At 41.2% G+C, this 9,989-nt stretch overlaps 2 protein-coding genes across 4 annotated transcripts in view; both read right to left on the reverse strand.

Annotated features, from left to right (window-relative positions):
* LOC308678436 (uncharacterized protein) overlaps positions 1–9,989 on the reverse strand; it is a 558,730-nt gene that overhangs the window by 403,325 nt on the left and 145,416 nt on the right. The window lies entirely within an intron of this gene.
* The window catches only part of OXSR1 (oxidative stress responsive kinase 1), a 99,102-nt gene that overhangs the window by 56,694 nt on the left and 32,419 nt on the right, over positions 1–9,989 (reverse strand). For all 3 annotated transcript variants that reach the window (XR_014028660.1, XM_081345622.1, XM_081345621.1), the window contains exon 4: positions 4,064–4,205. Coding sequence is in view for 2 of the 3 variants with exons in the window: in XM_081345622.1 (XP_081201748.1) it covers positions 4,064–4,205 (142 nt within the window). In the remaining variant the exon portion in view is untranslated. The remainder of the gene's footprint in view (positions 1–4,063; positions 4,206–9,989) is intronic.

Raw genomic sequence — 9,989 nt, forward strand, 5'->3', positions numbered from 1 at the left:
GACAGCAGTGCTGTCAATCAATATCAAGTTTCAATTCAGTTCCAGCATGTTGTGGTCTTGAATCAGTAGCAAGAGAGCACAAGTGAGGCTCTGTGTTCTGATGCCTTAATCTTCTCATGGCACATTTTATTCATCCTTTTCATTCATTCATTTCTCCTTTTATGATCCCCAAATCAAGTGAGGAAGTATGTAAGCAAGTAATCTACTGATGGAGGACGAGCAGAAAAAGAATGCCACATAGCAGGTAATGAATAACACACAACGGTTAACAATGGCAATTGTTGTTGTTAACAATCTTATGATAAGGCAACAAAAAACATCCATCTTGTGATCCATCTTGTCAACATCTCAGGACCCAAGAAATGCTACTTTCAATCTTAGAAGATTCTATTCCTATACTTGCAAAACAACAAATCAAGAAAAAAAATCTAAAAAAAAAACTTGGACAGATTTTATGACAGTTTCATTCAACTGTGAAACTGTGAGCATCTTAGACCAAGCTAAGATACTGTCAGTCAAACAAATCGGCCCTTAACAGGCACATACAGATAAATCACATTTACATACTGTTTAAAAGAGACAATCAAAAGGCTAAAAAGTGAACAAAAGACCACACTGATTGACCAGCCACACTCACAAGTGCAGTCTTTAATGGAACTGCATTTGCATAGACAGAGGTATGCAGTGAGGTACCCCAAGGCTCTTTTCTGGGCCCAATGCTCTTCAACATCTTCATCAATGATTTGGATGAGGGGGAACATCAAATTTGCAGATGACACCAAGCTGGCAGGAATAGCCAACACTCCAGAAGACAGGCTTAAGATACGGGAGGATCTGGACAGACTTGAACACTGGGCGCTATCTAACAAAATGAAATTCAAGGGTGAAAAAAGTAAGGTTCTACATTTAGGCAAGAAAAACCAAATGCACAAGCATAGTATAGGGGGGTACCTTGCTCAATAGTAGCAACTGTGAGAGGGATCTTGAAGTCCTAGTGGACAATCACTTCAATATGAGCCAGCAGTGTGCTGCAGCGGCCAAAAAAGCCAATGCAGTCCAATGCTGCATTAACAGAGAGATAGAATCAAGATCACGTGGTGTCACTAGCAATAGCAATAGCACTTAGACTTATGGTTGACGGTGCCTTACAGTGCCTCACATGGAGAAGAGAGTGCTTTATAGCCTTCTCTAAGAGGTTTACAGAGTCAGCATCTTGCCCCCCTCCCCAAAACAATCTGGGTCCTCATTTTACCGGTCTCGGAAGGATGGAAGGCTGAGTCAACCTTGAGCCCCATCAAGATCGAACTGCTGGCAGTGGGCAGTGAGTAAGTCTGCAATAACGCCTTCTAACCACTGCCCCACCAAGGGCAGTGTCTTACAATGTCTTGGTAAAAACATACTTGAAATATTGTATCATGTTTTGGTCACCACCATATAAAAAAGACTTTTAAAAGAGTGTAGAGAAGAGCAACAAAGATGATTAGGGGACCGGAGGCTAAAACATATGAAGAACGGTTGCAAGAATTGCAGCCGGCGTCAACTTCCCTCCGTCCAGTGCGCTCCCACAGAGAGGGCCTCCTCAGGGTGCCTCCGATTAAAGAATGCCGATTGGTGGCCCCCAGGGGGAGAGCGTTCTCTGTGGGCGCGCCAGACCTTTGGAACCGCTTGCCGGTCGAGCTCCGGATGGCCCCCGACCTTCGCTCCTTCCGGCGCGATCTCAAAACCTTCTTTTTTGAACAAGCTGGCCTGGTCTGATGGGATGGGGTTGGGTTTTTTATAAATTAGTTTTAACTTTTAATATGTACTAATTATTACGGGCATAGTTGTTTAATTATTTTTTAATTTTTGTATCCTGTTTTTTATTATGTATTGCCCTGTTCACCGCCCTGAGTCCTTCGGGAGAAGGGCGGTATACAAATTAAATTATTAAATTAAATTAAATTAAATTAAATTATGTCTTCTTCTTGTTGTGCCATATCGGACATTGGCGATTGCGTTGGCGATCCTGTTTTTATCAGTAGCCACACGAAAAAGTGCAGCTGAGTTTTGTCCAAACCAGTCCCTTAGATTTTGAAGCCATGATGTTCTTCTTCTGCCTGGACCTCGTTTGCCTTCAATCTTTCCCTGGAGGATTAAATGGAGTAGGCCATATTTTTCTGGGTGTCACATCACAGGTCCGAAATATTCTAACTTTCATTTTTTTAATTGTTTTGATGATTTCCATTGGCTTTTCCAGGCGGCTTATCACCCCCTCATTTCCGATCTTATCAACCCAGCTTAGGTGTAACAGCTGCCTGTAAATCCACATTTCAAATGCTTCTAGTCTCTTCAGGTGGCCTTCTGTCAGAGACCAACTCTCCACTCCATAGAGCAGGACAGAAAAAATATAACATCTGACAAGCCTGATGTTCAATATTAGGCTTATGTCGTGACTGCAGAAGACCTTTTTCATTTTTGAAGAATGCTGTTCGAGCTTTCTCTATCCTTGGTCTTTACTTCAATGGTCCTGTCCCAGCTTTCATGTAAGAGCCTTGGTGGAGCAGTGGGCTAATGCCTCCTTAAGTAACACCAGCTGCCTGCAATTAGTGCAGGTTCGAGTCCCACCAGGCTCAAGGTTGACTCAGCCTTCCATCCTTCCGAGGTAGGTAAAATGAGGACCCAGATTGTTGGGGGCAATAACCTGACTTTGTAATAATGCTGCTGGGGGGGGGGCAAAAGCCCTAATAAGGAGGCATATACATAGAATGAAGGCTATTGCTAAGCACATTTGATTTGTGCTTAGATTGTAAGCCGCCCTGAGTCTTCGGAGAAGGGCGGGATGTAAATGGGATTAAAATAAATAAATAAATAAATAAATTAGAACCGAGGTGCGTGATCCTTTCAACTTTTTCAAATGGTATTCCTTCCGAATTTATTGGTGGTAAACGAACGGGTTGTTTGCTGACGACCATGATCTTGGTTTTTGAGGTAAGCTTCAAGCCGTATTTTTCAGAAATTTCTGTGACTCTGTTATGTCTAGTTTGATGAAAAGGACCAGGGGGTGACATGATAGCAGTGTTCCAATATCTAAGGGGCTGCCACAAAAAAGAGGTTCCAATATCTAAGGGGCTGCCACAAAAAAGAGGGACTCAAAGTATTCTCCAAGTGTGTTTGTTTGTGGGGGGGGAGGTAAGGCAGGAAAAGCAGCAATGAATGGAAGTTAACAAAGGCGAGAACCAACCTAGAACTAAAAAGAAATTTCCTGACAGTGAGAACAATTAATCAGTGGAACGACTTGCCTCCAGAAACTACAGGCACTCCAACAAGAGAAGTTCTTAAGAAGAGACTGGGCAACCGTTCATCTGAAATGGTACAGGGTCTTCTGCTTTAAAGAATCGCTTTCCTTTTTTTTTCCAATGAAGGAAGTCCACAGCTCCAAGATTTTCCAGCCTCCCTAGCAACCCAAACCATGTGGTTTTCAGACTGAGAGAGGCTGCTGCAAGGCACAGTTTTAAACGTCATTCTTTCTTAAGGTTGCCAGACTTAAGGTTCAGCCTTGCTAATCATAAAGAGACTGGCATTCGATGAAAAGGGACCGCTTGTCAGTCATGAATCCCACAACTGGCAGCCAATCAGAAACGCATCCGATGGAGGATACTGCAACCTCAAGAAATTGTGGGCCCTTTTCATACAACGTGTTAGTGAGGAAAGGTTACCACCAGATCCTTCCTGATAGTTTTGCAACCAGAGTTTAACAAGGCTCTTTGACTGGCAGTTGTCAATCCTGCTTGAGTTCCTGTTCCCTTACTGGCAGAAGTCATTCAATGTCTTCAGTCATAAATAAGCACACAGAAATAAACCACATTTACAAAGGAGGCAATTAAAAACCTAGAAAGGAAACAAAAAGACACATTGTCTCCAGCAGGCAATTCCCAGATAAGCAGGGATTAACACCAGACAAACAGGGAAACGTGTGGGGGAGATGGTAGATGGAAAGTCGGAGCTCCGATTCTTCATGGTTAGGAAAAACATGGAAGCATCAACCTGAGCATCAACCATCTGAAGCAATGCATCAGAAACCCACCTGTGGATTTGCCCATTTTTATGCAGGTACTCCAATCCTTCCAAAACCTCTTTGAGGATTGTGGCTATTACAGGCTCATCCAGGACTCCATTCTTATGTTCCCCTTTGGCTACAATGTGCTTGATCACATCCAGAACAGAACCTGTGTAGATAAGAAGAAAAGGCTTTATTAAGTGGAAGAAAGAAGATTATCCTGATAATTTTTCTCTGATATCAAATTTGATGCTGTTGCTGATTTTAACTATATTTATTGAAGCAGGCTTCAATAAATCAAATGGTGGTTCATAAACTACAGATAGTCCTCAATTTGTTCAGCGACCATTAGAAGTTACAACAGCACTGAAAAGTGACACAAAAGCAGACCTCTCACTTAAGACCTTCACAGCATACACACCCAGTCAAGTGATCAAAATTTGGTTGTTTAGAATCCGCATGCATTTATTAGTTATGGTGTCCTGCAGTCACGTGATTGTTATTTGCAACCTTTTCAGCCAACTTCTGATGAGTAAAGTCAGTGAGTGAAGCTGGATTCTTTTAATACCCATACAATTGACTTAACAGTATAACAGAATTGAAAGGGACCTTGGAGGTCTTCTAGTCCAACCCGCTGCTCAGCAGGAAACTCTATAACATTTCAGACAAATGGCTGTCCAGTCTTTTCTTACAAACTTCCAGTGATGGGGAATCCACAACTTCTGGAAGCAAACTGTTCCACTGATTAATTGTTCTCACATCATAAATTTCTCCTTAGTTCTAGGTTGCTTCTCTCCTTGACTAGTTTCCATCTGTTGCTTCTTGTCCTGCCTTCAGGCGCTTTGGAGAATAGCTTGACTCCCTCTTCTTTGGGGCAGCCCCTGAGATATTGGAAGGCTGCTATCACGTCACCCCTCCTCCTTTTCTTCATTAAACTAGACATACCCAATTCCAGCAGCTGTTCCTTATATGTTTTAGCTCCTCTCTGCACTCTTTCTAGTCATGTCACCCCTAGTCCTTTTTCTCATTAAACTAGAGTCTAGTTGCTAGACATACCAAATTTCTGCCACCATTCTTCACGTTTTAGTCTTCAGTCCCGTAATCAAAAAGATCAGAGAATCAGGCCATGATTCAGTTAGCCAACCACCTTGCTTGGCCTTGGAAATTCTGATCCCAGTTGTGGTCATAAGTCAAGGACTACCTGTTCAACAGCTGGATTCATGGTTTCCCTAAACCAGAATCAAACAAGCCAAGTGATAGCTTAGTAAAGATATGGGTAACATGGATCTCAAGTTGCAAGGACCTCAAACCCACATTTGCTCTTTGTATAGGGAATCAGAAACATGGCATGGGTCCGGAGTACCTTAGGGAGCACCTGCTGCCGGCATCAACTTCCCTCCGTCCAGTGCACTCCCACAGAGAGGGCCTCCTCAGGGTGCCGCCGGTCGGAGAATGCCGTCTGGTGGCCCCCAGGGGGAGGGCGTTCTCTGTGGGTGCGCCTGACCTGTGGAACCGTTTACCGGTTGAGCTCCGGATGGCTCCCGACCTTCGCTCCTTCCGATGTGATCTAAAAACCTATTTGTTTGAACAAGCCGGCCTGGTCTGATGGGTTTTGGTTTTAATTATTGTTTTAATGTAATTTATTTTTTGCATTTGGGCACTAGGGTTTAATTTGTTTTGTTTTTTTTATTGAAAAGTTTTTCAATACATTTTATCTTTAACAATCCCTCCCCCCCTCCCCCCACCCAACCCTTCCTAACCCTCCCCCTCTCCTTCCCCCCTCCCCCCTCCCCGACTTCCCTGAGCTAAATACAAGGTATAAAAGTAAAGACAATCATAATCAACCATATGTTAACAACAATAAACTATTAAGTCTATCGCACTCTAGCTCATATAAAATGACTACAAGCAATACTAATATCACATCAAAACTTATAGAAATGCTAAATGAAACTTTTTAGTCCCATATTTGTTCTGGATGTAATCAATCCACTTTTTCCACTCCATAATATAACGTTGTTGCAAATGGTCTTTCAAATAAGCCGAAATCTTTGCCATTTCCGCCAGGTCAGAAACTTTTAGAGTCCATTCTTCTATAGTCGGCAGTTCCTCCTTCTTCCAATATTGACCTACTAAAAGTCTTGCTGCCGTAATTAAGTTCAACATCAACTTAGTGTCCACAACAGTAGTATCCGTAATTATGCCCAGTAAAAACAATTGCGGACAGAACTTTATCCTTTGCTTGAATATCTTCTGCATATTCCACCAGATTTTAATCCAAAAAGCTTTAACCTTTTTACAGGTCCACCATATATGAAAGTACGTTGCGTCTTCGCCACCACATCTCCAACATTTAGGTTGATAGTTCGGATACATACTTGCAAGCTTTTTAGGATCTAAATGCCACCTATAAAACATTTTGTAAAAGTTCTCTCTTAAATTTTGAGCTTGCGTAAATTTTACGTTCCTCACCCAGATCCTTTCCCAAGTGTCCATTGTGATGACTTCTTGAATATTCTGAGCCCACTTTATCATGCAGTCTTTAACAAGTTCTGTTTCTGAGTCAATTTCTATCAATGCAAGATATATCCGTTTGATATGTGCTGGACCCTGATTTCTAATTTGCTTTACCAAATTTTCGTCAGTCATTGAAAAGCCAGTTTTCTGATCTTCTTTCCACCTGGCCCGTAATTAACCATATTGAAACCAGGTTTGAACAATCTTCTCTTCTCGTAAAAAATTGTACGGCTTCAAACACCATACGTTCCTCTCCAGGCTTAAAATTTCCTTATACGTAGTCACATCATGTTTAAACCCAACATTTATGTTTTCTATTGCGTGTTTCGGTATTGTCCATAAAGGTATCTTGTAGTTTAACTTATGTCTAAAAACCTATTTGTTTGAACAAGCCGGCCTGGTCTGATGGGTTTTGGTTTTAATTATTGTTTTAATGTAATTTATTTTTTGCATTTGGGCACTAGGGTTTAATTTGTTTTTAATTTTTGTATTTTGGGTATTTTGGTATTTATGGCCCTGTTCACCGCCCTGAGTCCTTTGGGAGAAGGGTGGTATACAAATCAAATAAAATAAATAAATAAATTTGAAAACGGCATTGTAAGGCTTTACCCAGCACTTACTCTCAAACAACTGGACAGCACAGGAAGAGGGAATGTTTAGATGAATGCCAGGTTGAAAAAGAAAAATGCCCTTCTCAACTTTTCAATGTGAAATTTAAATATTTCTAATCCAGAGAGATTAGGCAACGTTCACTAATTTACTAAACCTTTCACCTTTTTCTAATATTTAGGGATGACACAGCTTGCATTGTTTAGACATACCACTGCTGTAATCTGTTTATTTTGACATAATAAATTTACCATTAAAGGTAAAGGTAAAGGTTCCCCCGCACATGCGTGCCAGTCGTTTCCAACTCTAGGGGCCGGTGCTCATCTCTGTTTCAAAGCCGAAGAGCCAGCGCTTGTCCGAGGACATCTCCGTGGTCATGTGGCCGGCATGACTAGACGCCAAATGAGCACGGAACGCTGTTACCTTCCCACCGTAGTGGTCCCTATTTTTCTACTTGCATTTTTACGTGCTTTCGAACTGCTAGGTTGGCAGAAGCTGGGACGAGTAACAGGCGCTCACTCTGTTACGTGGCACTCGGGATTCGACCCACCAAACTGCCGAACTTCTGTTCGACAAGCTCAGCATCCTAACCCACTGAGCCACCATTACTACTCCTAAATCAAACATTCTTAATAGTAAGCAGGTTTGCTAAAAGATTTTGCAAGCTAAATCACCGTCTTCAAAACTGGTTTATTTTATTTTTTTTTATATTAAAGCCCTAAACTCAAAACCAGAAAACTTGCAACCACAGCAAAAATTCAGAAGAAAAGGTACAGATTTTATGTTGTTGAGGTACTCAGTTAAAGCCGCAGGGTGCAGGAGGAAGCATGTTCAGGCTTGTTATCGGTGACCTGACAACTAAAATCCATTCAACTACGCCTCATTGAAAATTAAGACTTAAGAGTATTTATCTTGATGGCTGCTTAAGCTCAAGTGACAGCCTAAGAACACCCAATTGAAAATAGACCTATGACAAGGATATTTTGCATGGTTTAAAACTGTTTTCTGACTTCTTCCAAAAATTGTACTTTCAAGATCTTTTCCACTACAGATTAATTTGCTTCATAAAAACACTGACCAGGTAATTAACCTACTTATTGGTTCAAAACAAATTGATGTATATAAGCTCCAAAAATTGCACATGTTCATTTAGGGACCATTCAAAGTTACAGTGGCACTGAAAAAGTGACTTATGACTGTTTTTCACACTTACAACCTTTGCAGCATTCCTATGGTCACAGGATCAAAATTCAGACACTTGGCAGGTGACTCATAATTATGACGGTCACAGTGTCCCAGGGTCACATGATCCCCTTTTGCGCCCTTCTGACAAACAAAGTCAGTGAGGAAGCCAGATTCACTTAACAACCATGTTACTAACTTAGTAACTCCAGTGATTCACTAAAACAGCTGTGGCAAGAAAAGTCGTAAAATGGGGCAAAATTCACTTAGCAAGTGTTTCACTTAGCAACACAAATTCTGAGCACAACTGTGGTGATAACTTGAGGACTACCCTTATTAATGGAACGAAAGTGGGTGCAAAAGGGACTTGAGAACACAGGTAGTCTACAATTTATGACTGGTCATTTAATGACTTTTTAAAGTTATGCCAGAAAATTCTAACAGCTAACCCCTCTATGGTGACCTGATTGTATTTTGGGTGCTCCGCAATTGGCTCATGTTTACAGCTGAATCATATGACTGTAACTTACAATGTTTTTTTGTCAAAAACCAGTATTTACTTCCGGTTTCCAGCAAAAACTGGACTGTACGGATTAATAGGTTCACTTAAGGGCCAGTGTTTGCTTAACGACAGCAGCTAAAAAAGGTTGCAAAATTAGGTCAGTCACATGATGACCTGCTTTAGGACCATCATGGGTTATGACAGTAATTGTTCACTTACAGTCGTAAGGCGAGGACTACGTGCAGTACTTTGTGGCTGCTACAGAAAGTAGCTGATTTCCTCCTGGGATTATTTGTTATTTAAAATAATAATGCCAGCAAAGTCTCTTCCCTTATATAAATCTATATATCAATTAGACCAAACTTAGAATCTGATGCATGCTTCTAATTTTTTATTATTATTTATTTATTTATTTTAATTCCATTTATATCCCGCCCTTCTCCAAAGACTCAGGGCGGCTTACAAGCTTAGCAGTAGCCTTCATTCTATGTATATGCCTGCTTATTAGGGCTTTCACACACACACACACACCCAGCAGCATTATTACAAAGTCAGCTTAATTGCCCCCAACAATCTGGGTCCTCATTTTACCTACCTCGGAAGGATGGAAGGCTGAGTCAACCTTGAATTATTACATTTCAAAATAATATAGAGGAGCTGGAAAAATAGCTAAACAAAAAATGGAATTATGACAACATTTCCCAACCTTGGCAAACTTTAAGATGAGTGGCACTCATATTCCGAAATTCTTCAACAGCTCTCTGACTGAGAACCTCTAAGAGTTGAAGTCCATACATCTTAAACTTGCCATGGCTCAGATACTGATTTGCATCAGCATTAAAAGAATCACATCACTTCCTTTGTGCAAGGAGGTGGTTATCCATCCAGTGTTTCCCCAATCTGCCCACTTCTAGATCTGTAGAGTTTAACTCCCAGAATTCCCATGCCAGAATCTTTGCTGCTGGGAATTCTGGGGGGGTGGGGGGGTGGAAGTCACTGAATGAAGACATTCTTTAACCCAGCCATTCTCTCTCTGTGTGTCTCTGGATATTTATCGTGCCTGTTTGTCTTTATAATTTTCTTTACTACTGATGGGTGCTCTTTGTAGTTTAGTTTTCCTGTTTTAAGCTTCTTAAGGAGAGA

This window comes from Vipera berus (assembly GCF_964194415.1).
Source record: "Vipera berus genome assembly, chromosome: Z".
Classification (NCBI taxonomy): Eukaryota; Metazoa; Chordata; class Lepidosauria; order Squamata; family Viperidae; genus Vipera; species Vipera berus.